This window comes from Acanthochromis polyacanthus, chromosome 12 (genome assembly GCF_021347895.1).
Source record: "Acanthochromis polyacanthus isolate Apoly-LR-REF ecotype Palm Island chromosome 12, KAUST_Apoly_ChrSc, whole genome shotgun sequence".
In the NCBI taxonomy this organism is placed as follows: Eukaryota; Metazoa; Chordata; class Actinopteri; family Pomacentridae; genus Acanthochromis; species Acanthochromis polyacanthus.
Genome location: NC_067124.1, coordinates 24617072 through 24635373, shown reverse-complemented (window position 1 = coordinate 24635373; position 18302 = coordinate 24617072). Strand labels below are relative to the sequence as shown.

Sequence of the window (18302 nt, the reverse complement as noted above, 5' to 3'; positions counted from 1 at the left end):
TAATAATTCCATAACATTTCATCAAAAGGACTCTTCAATAGAATCAATTCATTATTTGCTTATTAAGAAGCTCTACCTATTTAGTCCCGTACAGACATGCACATCTTCCCATTAATCTGATTGCAACTGAATGTGTCAGTTCCAAAACAAAATGAGCGTCCTGATCATTTTTCCGTTATAGTCCCAATTACAATCTTACCAGATCCGATCAACAGATATTTCTGCATCACCTTCAACAAAACAAGTCTCAACTGAATGTCGTCGCTTTAACTGACAGGGTGCAAGATAATCAGGGAGATTTTATCTACATTTCAGCACCAGTGTGGGTTCAGGAAGACCATGTAGAGCACAAAAGACATATTTCAACCAAAACCACAGAACACCTTCCTCATTCACTTTGCTCTACAGTTTCACACCTTACAAACTGACAAGTTCCTTTAAAAAAAAAAAAAAACTTTACAACTTAGCAATTAAGACCGAGTCTGTAGGCAGTCAGATGAATGAGACACTGAAGTCTACTGTTTCCAGGCATTTGCAAGATTTTTTTCCTCTGAATTTATTACATATCTGCAGCAGCAGCAGGATCCATTTGAGCAGAGTTGCATGCATGTACTCACGTGGAGCAACAGAATTAACTTCATCAATCACTAATAATTCATTTTTTTTCCCCACATGAAGACAGGGATTAGTCAGGATCTAGTCAGACTGGGTGCTTTCTTTTACTCAGACACTGAGCTGTCACACACAGTCTTAGTTCATATGTTTACAGTCATAGTTTGTAAGCTCCAATTAAATCACTTGTTACAAAGTGAATTTAGATTTAGTCTTTTGTTTATTGTTGCTTTATAAATGCATTACACATCACTTGATGCGCTGTCAAATCTCACAAGTATTAAAGTATTCTTTGTGTCCCATGGCCTTCTTAGTCACAGAACAGTAAAAGAGTCAGAATGAAAGAATGCTTTCACTTTCAGGGATTGATGACGGCTGCAATGTCACGTATCCCGCACGTCTAAAAAAAGGGTTCCGCTGTCTTATAACAAAGCATGTATTTCTGCATATCACATGAGCTGCTGTGGACTACAGTAGCTAACAGGTTACAATAGAAACTAACAGACAGTAGTTCACTAAAAGTGGACATTATAGCTATTGGTCTTTTTTTTAAATCTGTGCCAGAGAACATGCTTTTATCTACAAAAGGTCAAGGAAATTATTCTGAAATCGCCAGGTTTACTGAAAAAGTACAGAGCTGCAAAGAGGATGTAGATAAATGACTGTTTCAGTGTCATCTGTAGACATTTTAACAACCAGTAGGAGGTGATATGTCAACCACAAATTAATGAACAAATAAACTTGCTAAAAAAAAAAAAAAAAAAAATCAGGCACCAGGGACAGTGAGTGGATCCCTTGGGTTCTTCACAGAAAAATAGAAACAAGTGAGAAGGAAGGACTTTACAAACTGAATCCCTGTTAGCTACAGGCTGATCATATTAAATCTTTGGCAACCCCTACACCAGCATCTGCTCATCTCGATCTGTGCTTGCCGTCTATCTTATAACAGTGTGAGCATGAGTGCACAGAGGGCCTAAGCTCACCAAATCCGCAGTCCAATTGAAGCTCCAAATCTTCAGGCGCAATTCTCTGACCTCAGTGGTTGTGAAGTTGGTTATTCCTGTCTTAGTCATCTGGTGATAACACACTGCCATTATGTGAGTGACTGTGTGTTTGTGTGTGTGGAAGGCTGGAGGCTGAAAGGTTCCTGTGATCTCTTAATGAAGGATAAGTGACATAATTTAAGATCCTCATATTATCTCATAACCAAAAGAGGCAAGTGTGTAAGCTGTGTTCAGTACGAAGGTGAGACAGGTAAGGGCTCATTTTAGGGGGTGTGCGCTCCTTCACGCACACACTGCCTCCTATGCACAAACATATACAAGCATGTACACTCACACAGACAGATCTTCAGCTGTGTACTCCCTGCTGATGTTTCCTTGTGAGATGTCATTACACGATAAAGAGGAAGCCATCAGGAAACCGCTTAAGCACTATTTCCTGTCTGTTGCCACGGTGACAGACCTCATTCTGCAGTTGCAAAGTTTACCGTGACTTTACTTGAGTTAATTTCTTGCAGAAGGTCTGAGTGGGAGGCAAAACAAAGAGGCAGGTGTGTTTGGGTCTCCGGTGTATTCTGGTGGGCTGTATCCTATCCAGACACTCCTCACAGGCCAGCTGGGTCTCAGTGGGACCTTTAACCCCAACATCTGACAACAATTAACATTTGCGAGTGTTCGATGGACATGTCTTTTTATTTTTTGAATGGCCCGAGCCTCAGCCAACAGCTTTTCAGCACAGCTGGTTGCCATTCAGATAAATATATAGATAAACACACGACTCTTGAAGCAGTGGACACTTCCTGATTCTAGATGAATCATTGAATTCACAGCTTCGGACCGGCAGACATGTTTACTGCAGCTGTATACACTGACTGCTCTGTTGTTAAAACTACCAGGCTCAATACTGTTTACTTAGAATTACATTCTATATTATCCCGCTTGCATATTTAGACTTTAGATAAGACTTTAAAGGCTTGACAGGTTTGATGTTAAACAAAGCTTCATTCATTAGAGAGATCTTAGGCTTCTGCTTTTTATTGCTTTTATTAGCTTGATGATGTGATAAGGGGTCTAAGGGCAATTACTTTATGTGTATTTTTATGCCATGGAAAGTTATTCATTAGGGACAAAGTTCACTAAATTACAAAAGATTTACGATGCCAATATGCAGATTTGGCTTTGTTTATCAAAAAAAGTGCTGAAATGTATGATTTCTTTAGCTTCTTACATGGCGAAAGAGACTAACAGCATTTAGCTTAGTGTAAAAAAAAATGACAGCATAAATGAAATCAGTCTTTCAATTTCATCAGGCACTTCAAACAAGTGTACCTTCACTACTAGAGACAACTATAAACGGACAAACTTGGCAGATGGAAACACCTTTATCAGGTATTATTTGTCATGATGCAACTGTGCTTTGATCACAAGCCTGAAATCAAAAGAGCCGTAGGTTGTGTAAAAGCACGCAGGTCACAGAACAATGCCTTTCCTTGTGTACGTCAGTCAGAGACACACTCCTGGCTACTCATTGTTTTGATTCTTAAACAAGAGAGACACGGGGAGGGACAGAGCGCTCGGCAGCACTGACAGCAGCCGCATTCCAGCGAAGGTGAACACAAAAAAAGGGGGTTAAGCCGCTCCCCTTTCAGCTGGCTGCATCACTGGATCATTGGTAAATTCTTTCTGGGGTTTTCACTTGTCAGAACAAGCAGAGGCACAACGTCAGCATTACAGAGGAGAGCTGGGGGAGAGAAAGATAGACAGATTCAGAGTGAGTGCCAAAGTGTGAGGAGTGAGAGGTAGAGAGAAATACGGTGAAGAGTTTTGAATTTGAATTTCAGAGGGAAACGCAAGAGCATAGTGAGAGGGAGGGAGAGAGAGAAAGCGAGAGAGAGAGAGAGACATTCACACAGGCTGAGGGGTGTGTCATAGCAATTTAGTTCCTCAAGGAAGTACAACTCAACATTATCTTAAGACAGGGTGGTAAGCACTGACAGAAGCGCTGCAGGAGGGCTGTTTTTTGGGTTTTTGGTTCAGCTCGTGGTGGAGATGAAGGGATCTTTTTAAATGAACCGGTCTGTGCTGTCCACCTGATAAACAGAGAAGAGTGAGAGAGAGATATCTGAACCAGACAAGGAGGGAGGGGGACTCAGTACACACACAGGTAAGACACTTCTGCCATGTTCACGTGCTGTTTTACAGGAAATCTCTAGGACAATATATGTATAATCTCTCCTTTTTTTCTGATATTAAAAATATTAAAGGGTATTCAGAGTTGGCGCACAGACAAAGTAGAGGGATGGAAACTGTGTGACTTGTTTCCACTTCCCCATCTTGAGCACGAGTTGGGAGACATGCATGTACGCTCACAGTCATGCTGGGACAAGCACAGTGACAGGCACAGATGTAGAGCTCACATTTTTTGTTTGCACAGGCTGGGAGTTGCTCAACTCAAATCTCAAGGCAGTGGACTTTCTTTGCTGGCCTACTTTGATTTGAAGCGCGTTAAGCCAAAGACAGTGAAAGGTTGTAATGTCACTTACACTGCTGTGCAGACACAAGGGGCAAATACAAACTGACTCCTCGCCACAGCGCCAACTGCTCTGTTTCGCTTCCCTTTTGAGGCATTTGCAGAAGGGTGGCAGGCTTCAACAACGGCGCTTCTGAAAAGTTGTGCAATATTGAAAGAGAAGTTGCAATACGTGCTTTTACAGGATTTCAAAATGCCTGCTTGTCTGCTGCTTTATTGAGGCAATTTTGTTTTAACCAAAATATGGGTCAAAAGTGGTCTAGGCTGCTATTAAAATAAATATGAAACAAAACGAATCCTAACAAACCTGCATGAAGAAGTCAGTGTGCAAGTGAAGTAAGACAAGATTAAGATCAAGTTACACAAGATGGTAAAATGAAAAAAAGAACAACTCTCAAAGTACAGTTCTTCAGCCACAGTTCAAAACGCACAACGGAAGTGACATTTCATCCTGGCAAAGTTCTCTTCCTTTTACAGAAAGGTGCTGAGTAAAGACACAGAAATTCTGTGTTTTTCTGGTTAATGTTTTATCTTCCCTGATTTTTAACCAGGAGAAATAACAATTTCAGTCAGTTCAATACAACCACCAACCATCCTATCCAAATATGGCCTCCTTGTTGTGCTTTATCCTGGAACATTCTCATTGTTCAACTTGATCAAAGGCTGTAAGCAACCGAAAGAGACCTAATGCTCTCAATATCACAAGCTACAACCCTGTCTGCCCAAACCCAGGCCTGGTGATGAAACACAGTGAGGATATCTTAGTCAACGCAACAAGGCCCTGCTGCACTCTTAGAACAGTACAAAGCACATTTTTGTATGCTCGGTGAAAAGGGGGCTCCTCTGAACCCTGTGAGAGGAATTATATTCCTAAACACAAAAACAGAATGAGCGAGCACACAAATACCCGTGCAAAATCCTGTGCATCCTTTTATTTGCTAATACCTGCATGCAAAAACAACCAGAAACCTCTGGTGCTCAAAAATGCACATCCACATGCACATACATGTACACAAACACTGATCCCCATGCTGGAGTCATCTGAGGAATGCTAAATATTTACCTCTCTCGCCTGCCTGGATGGCTCCACCAATCAGCAGTCTCTCTTCGACTGTCCATTAACCTAGCGGTCCAGGGATAAGAGTTGAAAATTAGCTTAATGCTACACACTCTGTATGTAAGACATCAGATGTTTTCCATGTTAACTGCATGGTCCCTGATCAAACCAACAAAAAAATAAATTCTGCACTGCCCGGATGTACAAACTATGAAACTCATCAAGACCATATCTATCTCTGCTTTTTGTTGTTTTTCTTACAATGTTAGATCCTCACACAGCACACAGATGCTCAGTTCCAGTTCCAGGCATTTGAGAGAGGAAACAAACACTTGAACGTGTAATGCTGCCTCTCCCTGGTGGGTGTCAACAACAAACTGATAAATGCTTAAAGGCCCTCTTCAATCCATCTGTACCAGAAAATTGCTACCCAATACTGAATGTGTCCTCGGCGTGACCGACTGAATGATGTCCATTACAGTGGGAAAAAAAAAAAAGAGTAGTTTTATGGCTATATGCTGCTGTAACACAGACATGTTTCAGTGCTCTCCAAACAGCCTCGACCCCCTGATAGAGCTGCATAAAATAAACAACGCAGATACACAAAAAGCCAAGCAGCGAGCCGTCTCCTGCTGTGGGAGTTTCACAATGTGGAATACTTGCTGATGACTGCACAGTGTGCACGTCCCTCAAATCCCTGTAGTCTTTTTAGCAAATAAATGAGATTGAAGCTTGAATCTGAAAAAGCTATCGCACAGCTTCACTTCCATTATCATTGTTAAGGGAAATTAATCTAATGAATGTTCTTTAATTCCCCACAGGGAACGCAAAGTTTTCGTAATGAAGGGAGCCATTAGAAATGTGACACTTGTTCAAAATGAATGGTAGTGCATGTGAAATGGGAACCCACTGAGATATATTATAAAAGTGACTGTGCCCTTATTATGAATGTTGCAGCTGGGATTGGGGTGCACACCAGAGATGGGAAGAGACGCAGGGAGGGCTGCACTATTTGCATGATATGGTAGTTAATGTGACCGGATCAATTTTTTGTGTATCGGTGAATAGTAGAGTCGTTTGCTGACTGCTGACTGTGCATCACTGCAGCTGGGCAACTAGAACATCATCTTTTGCAGAAGAAAAAAAATGCATTAAAGCAGCTATCAGGAAGCCACTTAACTGACAGCTTATTGACTATCTGCTGTTGCTAATGCACAGGATGTTTCAATAACAGAGGAGCTGATGTTTTACCCAGAGGCAGACCCAGCGACAGTAGCTATGGTAGCCGCTGGGTTCAGGGTGCTCACTCTCTGTTCTTGCCCTCGCACTGATGCAATGTGGAATCAGCAGGCACGGACCTGCCTCAGCTATGCAGTCTACCTGCTCCTCTCAAATACTTGCCCACACAGGCCAAAAGTGGGATTCAGTGCAGAAAATTACACTGAAAGATGTTCGGGAACTGTCCTCTGAATTTCAGTCTTGTTTGCACAGTCAACTATGACACACAAAACAATTTAAGACCAAATGACACAGAGAGACGGTGAGGATCCACAGTTGTCTCAGTGGCACTGATGTTTGCTAAAGATACTGTATGTCTCTGTTGATTCTGTCTTACTCATCACACATACTGTGGATTAAGGTGAAGTGGAAACTAAGCATTCAGACTTAGACTTAAGCTGTTGTCTTTCTGGAACTGAAGATATAACTAGGACTTATCTATTTTGCATAAGTATACCACAAAGGCACTTATTTGCTTTATCTGTTGTAAGAGTCATATTGCTCTGATAATTCCCATCTTTATTTTGGAGATGTGGGAATGAAACTTTATTTTGCTTGCCCAGTCTTGCGTGGCTCACTCATAAGAAGATCAGATAAACAAAATGTAAATGTAGTATTCCTCTGTGATCCTCTTCAAATCTGCCTGCTTCCATGTTAGAGATTAGACGGAAATTAAAGGGAATTAAAATAGAATTAATTCAAACTGTGTTGACAATCAAAGATAAAGAGTGGATTTTGTCGTCCTGTCGTAGCGTGTTGTATGCATGCTGATGACCTCCCAGGGGGTTCACGGTGATGGATGCTAGGTGTGGTGAGTGTCTCAAGTGGAGAAATTAAAAGCCTCTGTGGGGCCTCTTCTGTGGCACTTTTCCCTTTTGGCATCATGTGTGCATGTCAGACACAAAAACAAACACTGCACATAAAAGCTGGGTTACAAATTTTGCACAACATTTACTTTATTTTCTTCTGTTTTTTTTTTTTTATAAAAGGACAAATATACATGCTTGAGTTGCTTATAATGATGATGCTGATATGGACTTCAATGATGTGGAAGAAGTGTCAAAATGAGTGACAATCTGAAGGTTAGAGAGTCAGAGTAATGACTGGAGGGTTGTCGCTTCGAATCTCTATGATCTGGAAAATCTGGATGAGGAGGTGAACATGTGTTGCCCTCCACAGCCTCCATAACAACCAGCAGTTTCACCTTGAACATAACACTTAACCTCCAACTCTTTGACTGGAACTGCTGGGTTTTTGGCAGTAAAGGTTTTGCCTAATGGCTGGTCTTCTTGGAAGGGGGAACCCATTATTAGTTTTTTAAAGTCATTTTTCATCTCAGTAAAACCTACTTTTACATTTAACACTTTTTCTCCAAACTGAGAAAATGGTGTGTTTACTCCTCGTTGCAATTTACAATAGTGCTTTGGATTTGCTGTAATCTAATGTCTGGTATGGACGGAGGCTTGGAAAGCCACAGAAGGAGAAGCTGTGTAAAAATAATGAGCAATCAGTTCCCTCAGAAAAAGCTGAAATTTTAAATCTTAAATCTTTTGCCTCTGTGATGTTAAGTGTATACTGATGTTCTGTTGGGCAATTTATAAGCACTAAGTCAGAATATTCAATTCTGCCCCACTGCTGGAAACCACTGATTTGCATCATTTATTTCTTCAGTTTTAATCACTCAACTGCCTGTCTACATGCATAATTTTAATATTCTCAAAGAGAGCCGTAAAATTTTTAAGTGAGCACTAAAACAGTCAAATGGCTTTATAATTTCTTTATCAAGATTGTGATTAAAATGAAAAATCCTTTTCATTGATAATCCAGGCAACCATGGACGCATTCAGCTCCAAGGAAATGGCCTTAAAGGCACAGAAGAAGATCCTGAGCTCCATGGCCACCAGAAGCTCTGTGCAGATGTTCATTGACGACACTACGAGTGAGATTCTGGATGAACTGTACCACGTTTCCAAAGGGTACTCGGGAAATAAGCCTGAGGCTCAGAAAGTCATCAAGAACCTGATCAAGATCGCAGTGAAAATCGGCCTGCTGTTCAGAAACAACCGCTTCAGCACAGAGGAGCTGGCAGTGGCCCAAGACTTCAAGAAGAAGCTGCACCAGGGGGCTATGACGGCCATCAGCTTCTATGAGGTACACTTGCACATATTAACTTTTCAATGTGCGGACTTTAGGCAGGCTTCAGGAAGCCAGATGTTATCAGAATTTAGATTCAAGAACTTCCCGTTACTCAATAACTGTAATAGAGTGCAAAATACTCTGAAGTAGGGGGAAAAAAAGTTTTGTTTGCAACATATATGTCAAGGCTGGAGGTGCTGGCAACTGCAATATGTTCATTAAAAAAAAAACAACCACCACCAAGTGTTTGTGACCTCAGCGTTAGCATTTTCCAAATTAATGCAGTCTACTATGTCCAACACAGACAAAGAAATGAATGAATCATAGTAAGCCCTACAGAAAAATAATTGTTTAGGAACAAAATGTCTGATTAAGGTCATTTAAAACACATATGATGAACACAAAACAAAAACTTATGTATTCAAAAGTGTACTGTATGTGTCTCAATTTGCTGTGAAGGGTGTGTTAGTTATTTTTTTTTAATACTTAACTGCCTATTTCTTTCTCTGCTTTTAAAACCTGTAACAATTTCGTGTCACACTCTGAATGTCTATCAAAATGAAATCTGTGAGAAAAGTTTCCAAAACAACAATAAAAGCCCCAAAAAAGATAACTTGTACAAACTATATGCGGCTGAATTTAAACTTATGAAAGCATTTTACTCTTTTTTTCTAAGGTACTTGCAGACATCCTGCTATATAGCTTTAAATTGCTTTCCAGTTGTTGATTTAACCCCTAAAAACATCATCTGAGTCAGTTTTATTCCTACCAAAGTTAAAATGGCTTAGACGCACCTCTAAAATGGTGTTTCCTTTGGAATGCATAAATCCAGAACAGACAAATCCATCTGAAATGTGTTAATTGTAAAACTACTCCACACAACACAATAGCAAGCTGTGATGCCGGAGTGAGATTCTCAAGGAGAATAATCACAGGTTCAAAAAACACCCAGCAAATTGATGAGGTTGGTTCCTTAAGTTATTGTATGTATGATGTCTGAGGATTCTGAATCCGTTTTTTGAGATGGTCATCAGTACACAGCAGCTTCAATGCAGAAATACTCAGCTATGATGACTGCTCAATTCACTGATAACGTCTTCTTGTTTATAAAAAGCACCATACGGTAATGTTTACCAAAAAAATTTTATTTTCATCTGAAGGGGTCTATAATTAGTCCACAACAGAGGAGCTTTGCTATATTGGCTACTTCTTGTGTATTTACAGTCACAAATCCCACTCAAGCCAATGTTCTAACAAGTATATCTTGTGACTAATAGGTGGACTTCACCTTCGACAAGGCAGTGATGTCAGAGCTCCTGTCCAGCTGCAGGGATCTGCTGCTGAAGCTGGTCAACACCCACCTCACGCCCAAATCTCACGGCCGTATCAACCACGTCTTCAACCATTACTCTGACCCACAGCTCCTGACCCAACTATACGAGCCCGACGGCCCCTTCAGACCCAACCTCACGAACATCTGTAAAGGACTCAACAAACTGGTGGAGGACGGAACAATATGACACATACAAAAGCAAACATTTCAGACAGACACTGGGAGATCAACAGGCACTCACCACAGACTCTAAACTGTTGGGACAAAATTCGTCTTACCTGCTGTTGAGGACCAGCAATGTAAGACAAGTGATTTGAGAACAAATGTGCTGCCGGATAGTTCTCAGAGAACATGTGGGAAAAGAATAAAGATTGTGGAGTCAAGTTTGTATTGTTTATAGGTGATACATATAAACTGTATAAATGTGATGCCTACTTGTCTATTCAGACATTTTAGAAAGCAAACTTGAACATCAACGGATTTATACTATATCATTTCTATTACTAGCATATAAAATGTCATCTGATGTTTAATATTTGAGACCTTGAAATGTTTTAATCAGAACTACTGATATCCCGGGGAGGAAGAGTTCTATTGCTGGACCGGCAGCATCTGCAGATAGGACAGGGAACTATGCCACTGTAATACAACACTGCCATCTGGTGGTCAAGGCGATGCTTCAGAAACAGGGAACTGTATTTACTGGTGTATCCAGATGACGAGGCAGCCAATAATAAAGCAAATAATCCCACCATCACTCTGCAGTTTCAAAACATATTTAGAAGCATCTAAAAAAAAAATACTGGCTGCATCAGCTTGACCAGTTATCCTGTAATTCATGATTTGCTGAGGACTGGATCGCAGTCACTGGCTGAGGTAAAGAAACATGTTATTCTTTTAGTTTTGCATGACATAGACTTTAAAAGGTTAGAAAAGGGAATTTAAGGCCCAACTTTGATTTCCACAAGATCGTACAAATACTGTAATTTAGCATTTAATTGCTAAAATACTTCCTTCATATAAAAAAAGGAGAGAAAACCTATCCAACATGAGATCAAATATTTTATTTTAAAAGAAACTAAGACAAAACTTGAATTAAATCAAACAGACCCCTAAAAAACACTGCTGCAAAAATATGTTCTAAAAGATGCATCTCTTCTTTTTTTAACCTTTAGCTACATTAGAGTATAAAGCTTTTAGCAACAACAATCAAAAACCTGCATTTTGAGCTGGTATTTTTACAGTGAACGTGTTTTATACACTTTACATTCCATAGCTGAAGGTTCTAGCCTGAAATGTGTGGCAGCATTTCACACAGACCACTTGCTGGGTTGACCATATGAGCAGTCATATGACTAAACCCACATGTGACTGAATTATCATTTGTAATCTTTCGTGCTCCTATTTCCTGCATGTGAGAACAAACTAGACACAGCTAGAGAGTACATTCTGCAGTTTGTTTCAACAAATAAATAAGGCTAAATTTGCAATATATATATATATATATATATATATATATATATATATATATATATATATAAAACTAACCAAACTACATCCTGTCGTAATGACTATACTAAATGGCAGTGTGGCAAGACATTTAAACATTAACTCTACACGGCAGCAGTGATATGACCAGGGTTCAGTTCTTTTCTCCGCAACGCTCCGTTACCCTGGCAGGAAAACCCTGCAGCCTGGCTTTCTGGAAAAAGTTTCTTTTGAAATTAAAATGAGACGGACGAAACAACGTGTCACAATTCAAAGATCTCGTCTTCCCTGTCTCTGAGTGTCTTGGTGAGTTTGGTGATAGTGAGGGGTACTGCCCCCTGTGCCGCCTGCTGCTGCATTCTGGAAGATGAAAAGACACTCTGCGACCTTGTAAGCGGCCGCCAATCTGGTGTCCTGCTGGTGCAAGCTGCTTCTAGGGCTGCAACCCTGCCAAGAGAAAACAGATGAGAAGATAGAGTAAGTCTCCAGTGATTCAGCATGTATTCATCCTTGGCTGCTTTCACTGATACTCTGAAAAACTGCCTCTTTCTATGAGACAATGAGTGCGGCTCACAGATCAACCAGCCTGCTAAGAATCACATTCACAGGCAGAATTAACTATTTCCTTTTCAATGCCAGCATTTACAGTCACAGAATGAAATGTTTCAGGGTGGTGGATGGATGAATCAAGAGTCTGAATTGGCAGCAACATTTTTGTATATTTCAGCTTGTAGACAACACAAAATTTGCAAAATACGGTGAATATGCACATACAATCTTAACATGAACCTTGAAAAATAACTGTTATCTAGGTGGCAAAACATGCTTTAGTAATGCCTATAAATATAATGCAAATTCTAAGTGACACAAAAAGAAAAAAGATGTCCGTAAGCAGCACCAACTGCTTGTGACATAAATAAACAAATGACTGAATGCCGCTTATTAACCAGATTACATATAAAATGGCAAACCAGAGCAGAGAGTCACCTACTTTGGCAAGACTAGAACTCAAAACAGCAATGTCTGAGCATCCAGTGCAAGTAAGAAAACGGTAACAGCCATGTAGTTATACCTTTTTTCCGCTTCCTGACATCCTTTGACAGCAGCCTCCTTGGACTGGTTTATCAAGCCATCCAACCTCTTCAAAAAATCCTCTGGAGTAAGGTCCGATTCCGCTTTTTTCCCATCTTCTTGCTTTTTCTCAGATGTTCTCCCTCTGTGTCCATTCTGAACAGAAGCACTGCTCGTACTGCCTCCATCACCGCCCTCCTCAGCCAAATCCACCCCATTACGGCACTCATCCATGTCTGACAGCACAGGGATCGACAAAGACTTCTTGAGGAATATTGAGTCATTGGTGTACAGTCTGTTTGCTCTTTTGATTTGCTCCATCTGGAAGAGAGAATTTCCTTGTGAGCCATGTGCAAACTTGTGTTAAATCTAACTTAAGCTCTCCATTTTAAAAAGCTGCATGATAAATTTTGCTCAATTTTTATACGGAACAAACATCGCTCCCATTAAACGGTGCACTGATACTTCTGGCAGACTTTGTCCCTTAGCATACAGAAAGAAATGAATAAACAAAGTATTTAGAGGGCTGTTCTATAGATCACCAGGGTTGAGGGTATTAATTCAATTACAACTTTATTCTGCAAAACCACTGAGATAGTGCAGTTGTTATGTTACAGTTAAAAATAGGATGAATTAGGACCATAACCAAAATGAAACTGATATTAAATTCTGACACATTTCTATGCATCATGTGTGTGCCTTTTCTGCATCAGTTTACGGTAGCAATGTCTCTGTATAAAGGAAAACACATCATTCAGCCAAAGTATAGAGAACTTTGATCCATTTTGACTTTCAGGCATTCTCTATTGCTGTACACTCCCTGCTGAATCAACATGCTTTGTTTTTTGCTCTTCTGCCCTGCTTTGTGTCTTCAGTTTGTGAAAGTTTTACATTAAAGGGGTCGTATCTCCAGCATCCAAACAAAAGAATAAAGATTACTAGGTTAGCATTTTGGAAAGTCATTCCCATGAGATTTCAATGTTTTTTTCCCGAGTTGTGACTTAGAAAGGATGACAGGGTAATATAATCACATGTGAGTTTTAAAGTCTGCCTTGAAAATGAGCAATAAAGAAATAAAATTGACTTGAATAGTTTCAGAAAAAAAACGGACTCATACTTACAGACACTCCATATTTCAGGGCCAGGCCTTGTAGTGTGTCTCCTGGTTGAATTGTGTGTTCAATTAGTTTCTGGCGGACCGGAGAGACTGGAGATCGAGTCAAACTGCCGTAGGACCTCGTACGGCGGCTCCCACGGAGTAGGCCGTCCCCCCCGCTGGGTAAAGGTGCTCGCTCTCCGGACATTGCCGCAAAAAATTTAACCTGATAACCGAGCGACTGGTGGTAAAATGCGGCTACGAGCACATTTTACACCTGATAACATCACTAAAGCAACAGCTTACTTTAAGCCCGCGTAGGGTTTAAGAAACAAACGAGCAGCTTAGTTAGCCTGCTAGCTAACTTATCAACTTAATCAATGTTGACGCTCGTTCGTTATTTCAAGTGTCACGCTGTCGCCGCATCTCGGAAATAACACCTGAAGAAGCTCTGCCGCAGATAAAACCAAACGTTTACCTGACTAAGAGTTGAGGCTATCTTATGTGTCAAACAAATTCCGCAAAAGTTGAGAAACTTGTCAATGTTTTCTTGTCAGCTGTCTGCTCGCATGTGTTGCCATGGCTGCTGTGTTGAGTGACGAGTCCCATGATTCGTCACAAGCGTTGCGTTTCTAACAATTGGAATAACCAGAACCAACTGGAGCATCAGCACATATAAAGTCCCCAGAGCTGTGTTTAGTTGCGATAGAGTATGGCTGTCTGGACTCTCCAAGTTAATAATCATTACAAGTCATTGGCATACATTAGCAAACTCTGAGGCCAAAATAACTTCGTGCTATTTTCAAGTTGGACTCCCATATCTCCCATTTTCTTCTATGCCAAGAACGCAGCAATGCTATCAGGAGGAATTAGCCTGTAGCTGTTGTGAAACAGCTAACCTGCTACTGACATGTTTAAACAGATTAACTAGCCCAGTAACTATGTCGTTTAAGCGTGATGGCGATGACAAGAGTCAGCTGAATATTCTGAAGGTAGCAGTTAATTATTCATCCTTTATTTTATTTATTAGAAGAGACTTCCGATAAAAAAATATATATGTTGTTGTAGTTAGCATCCTGTTAGCTACCACCTAGCTGCACTGAAAATGTAGGCAATTTTTTTTAAAGAAACTGTGAATTTAAACACTATTGCTAACCAAATGTTGTTGTCTCAGAAACGGCGTGTGGCAGACCTTCTGTCTAATTTTATTCCCGAGGATGAGGCTGCTCTTATGAAAAATGGAAGGTAAAATTAACTCGGATACACCGATATGTTTGGAAGTTTGGTTTGTTAATTTTAAGTCATTGACGACTAGAAGATGAAATTGAACCTCTTTACTTGTTTTTCAGGTATACCTGCCTCGTGTGCTCTTACCGCCCTGTGTTTGATACAGTTGACATGCTGGCAGTCCACAGGAAAGGGAAGAGACATCTAGAAGGTGAGACGCCGTGGTCAAGCCCTGACTTGTATTTTTTAATGTTTGGTCCGTTCATTCATTAAATTACTCTGACTTCAAGTGTTTAGAAAGATTGTGTAGATTAATTTATCGATAAACAGCCTTTTAAACACCTGTAACAGAAGATGTTGTTTTTATTAATTTAAAAATGTGATTTTTTTGACTAATAGTTCTACCTTTTGAAATTTCTGCACTTAAAATGCTGCCATCATTTTGGGGGAATAAGAAAGCCAAACTCCTGACAGGCCAGGTTAGAAATTACAAAATTACACAAATATACCTGCAAGTAAGAGTTATTTTCATTGATAGTCAAAGTAGTTTTAAGTAATTTATAGGCTGACAAATGACAGCTGATGTGACAGACAGGATGCCTTTTTTATTTATTTTTTCAGACGGAAATGCTCCATCACTTGTTTTTCTCTTTTTTGCAAAGTATTGAACTGAAGCTTGACTTTATTAAAATTTGATCACTAATTAAATTGCTATATCTGTCTGAAAAATCACATTTGGATATTTGCTCCAATTCAACCCTTAATGATTTTATGTTGTGTGTTCTGTTATATTCAGGATTAAAAGCATTCTATGGCAAGAAAGCCCAGCTGAGGAATGAAATCACCAAAAGGCGACATGAGAACTACGTCGAGGCTGAAGACAGTCGACAGGTTAGTACCTCTGAACTGTGTCAAGTTGCAGATAAGTTGACTCCCTAAGCAAACTTATCAGAATCTCTTGTCAAACATACTTAGGCAATATAGTTCATGTTTTATCCCAGAAACAACAGACAGCAATCAGGTGGATCCTTCAGCAGACAGAGGGTGGATGAGTCATCATTGGAAAACAACATGAGTGGAACAATTTGAGTCTTTCTGACTGACTGTTAATCCATGTTGTTGTCTTATATAAAACACATTAAGTGGCGGCATCGTGACTGCCATATGACCCTGGTAAATTACACGCTGCCAAGTTTTTGTTGGAAAACATGAACAACAGTAGAGCAGAGTTAGCTTGTAACTTGTGAGTGTGTTTCCAGTATACTGTCCACTTATATCATTGTGTTCTGATTTCAGGAGCCGTCCAGTTCAGCACCTTTACTGACCCAAACACGGAAGCTCACCCATCATGCTTTGCTGAAGACTGTACCATACAACAGCTGTCACAGGAGAACCAGGTGTGTGGTCATTTGATGTGCCATTTCCCCGTTTATAATGTCATTAAAAGTTTTAACCATAGTTCTGTCTTTCTTTTAAAGTACAAAATCTGAAAAAGGAGCAGGGAGCACTAGCTCAGATCCCAGTGGCAACAGCTGCAACAAAATGCCATCTGCATACTGGAAAACTGAACTTTCACACAATTTATCTTCAAGCATTTCTAGTGAGTGTACAACAGGTAGAGTTGTCAGGGCAAATCTTTTCAGTTTTTATGCTGAGGGAAACTCTTCTTCAATTGTCAGAGTTTTTTTGTTTTTTGTTTTTTCTCTGTAGCCAATGAGGAGTTGCATCCTTTAAAAGACACAACAGGATCTCAGGCTGCAGTGACACAGAAGGAAGAACCAATGACAGCCGACCGGAAGAGAGAGCTGGAGCACTACCTCAAACTAAAAAGGTGCACAACAGAATTTTTTTTGTTGTTAAAATTGAAGCTGAGCATCATCAGCTTGCTCACTGCTGTGTACATTTGACTGTATCAACCTCAGCGTTTTAGTGAATTTCATCTTGCTTTGTTTATTTCTTAGTGATGGGTGGCTACAAGACCCGAGCGGGCAGTGGATTAAAGACGAGAATGTGGAGTTTGATTCAGACGAGGAAGAGCCTGTATCACTTGCTGCTCCACCTACAAATCGCTGAGCGGACTGAGAAGTACTGTGTGAAATCACAGATAAACTCGTACCACAGTGGTCGGTTCAGGAGCCACACAGCTGCTTGAAACAGCCACAACTCCCACGTGTGAGGACTTTCTTAAACAGATTTGTACTATTCATCAACCTTTCATTAAACTGCATTGTTTTCCTATTTCCTGGTTCTTCAATGCCTGTTTACTTTGCTCTTCCATTGTGGTAGAAGCCTGTCGGTTAGCAGAAGCCATCACTTGCATCTGTAACTAAGAGGAAACACTCAGTTTACTCATGAAAGCTGTTTTCACTGCAACGTCTGGTTCTGTACACACAGGGAAATGCCAGGAAATTCTTATTTTTATCTCAAATTACCCAAATTTACTGAGAATGTTGTATTTTATGTGGTTAATCCATTTAACATCAAGTAAGCCAAGCCGACACTGTATGTTTTTATCTCAAGTCATGCTTTAATTTTGTTTATAACTCACAGTAAAAGTTTAATTCTACAACCTCATGCTCACACTGATCAGGCTGTACGGTCAGTTGAGCGGTCATGACACGCGTGTTCTCAGTAAACACGTAGATGAAACTGCCCAATGACTTCTTCTTGCTATGGATTTTCAGCAGACTTCATGCCTTGCAGTGTTTTCCTGCCTTTTACAGCGCTACAGAACGAGTTTGTCTCATTGACTTTTTTTTTTAAAGATTTAGCTCTGGGGCACGTCTGTTGTTTGTTTGTCTCTGTACTCGCACAAGCACAGAGTTAACTTCATGGTGAGTTCTGGGGAAGCAGACTGTGCAATTGTTCTAACCAAGATAGCACACCAAACATTCAGAAATACCCAGTGTTGAAGTGATTAGCCAAGTGCCAGATTGTTGATCAGTTTGGGAATTACTTAAGCACTGTGATGACTTCAAACTACACAAAGAATCAACAACTGATTTGGCAGTTATGTGGCCTGGGATTAATAGTCATACAGACTTCATTCTAACGGTGAGGAACATGCAAAAAAAATCATATTGCAATATGCACAATGACATAAAAAATTATATGTTTTCAAACACATTCCATTCAATCTGTAGAGTGTGATTTACAAGCCAGGGCATCTCTCTAGCACCACCACAATTAAAATTATATGTAGTGATATATTTTGAAAATGCTGCTGCGGTTTGCATGCTACGCGCCATTTTGAGATTTCGATATTATTTTCGGAATTCAAACTCGGAGTTCACCCCCATCAACTTTGCAATTGCTGTGTCTTCATGTCAAACATTTCGGACATATTTCTAGTTTATTAGAGCATATTTTCTTGCCCGTTGGCCATTTTTGTAGTTTTGATCCTTTTATTCAAACAAAATATGTGATAAATTAAGATCATTGTCAGTTTTGAGCCTCACCATGTTCTCTTTTGT

The 18302-nt window shown here is 40.1% G+C and overlaps 3 protein-coding genes across 5 annotated transcripts; 2 read left to right on the top strand and 1 right to left on the bottom strand.

Annotated features, from left to right (window-relative positions):
• Positions 1 to 3277: 3277 nt before the first annotated feature.
• On the top strand, positions 3278 to 10704 carry tnfaip8l2b (tumor necrosis factor, alpha-induced protein 8-like 2b). The gene is made up of 3 exons (XM_022211808.2): positions 3278 to 3777; positions 8306 to 8629; positions 9892 to 10704. Exons 2-3 carry the CDS (start codon positions 8312 to 8314, stop codon positions 10132 to 10134), a joined length of 561 nt encoding a protein of 186 aa, XP_022067500.1. The 5' UTR covers positions 3278 to 3777; positions 8306 to 8311; the 3' UTR covers positions 10135 to 10704.
• Positions 10705 to 10996: 292 nt separating this feature from the next.
• Positions 10997 to 14356, bottom strand: lysmd1 (LysM, putative peptidoglycan-binding, domain containing 1). The gene is made up of 3 exons (XM_022211807.2): positions 13628 to 14356; positions 12508 to 12827; positions 10997 to 11882 (listed from the first exon to the last, which is right to left on the bottom strand). The coding sequence occupies exons 1-3, from the start codon at positions 13808 to 13810 to the stop codon at positions 11699 to 11701; spliced, it is 687 nt and encodes a 228-aa protein (XP_022067499.2). The 5' UTR covers positions 13811 to 14356; the 3' UTR covers positions 10997 to 11698.
• Positions 14357 to 14430: 74 nt separating this feature from the next.
• On the top strand, positions 14431 to 17067 carry scnm1 (sodium channel modifier 1). 3 transcript variants are annotated; one of them, XM_051957077.1, is made up of 9 exons: positions 14431 to 14594; positions 14777 to 14847; positions 14952 to 15040; positions 15285 to 15308; positions 15626 to 15720; positions 16126 to 16226; positions 16308 to 16444; positions 16540 to 16660; positions 16791 to 17067. In XM_051957077.1, the coding sequence occupies exons 1-9, from the start codon at positions 14439 to 14441 to the stop codon at positions 16900 to 16902; spliced, it is 906 nt and encodes a 301-aa protein (XP_051813037.1). In that variant the 5' UTR covers positions 14431 to 14438; the 3' UTR covers positions 16903 to 17067. The 3 variants fall into 3 exon arrangements, with proteins under 3 accessions (XP_051813037.1, XP_022067497.2, XP_051813038.1); XM_051957078.1 differs by having other exon boundaries at positions 14438 to 14594; positions 16308 to 16429; XM_022211805.2 differs by lacking the exon at positions 15285 to 15308 and having other exon boundaries at positions 14437 to 14594.
• The last annotated feature ends 1235 nt before the right edge of the window (positions 17068 to 18302 follow it).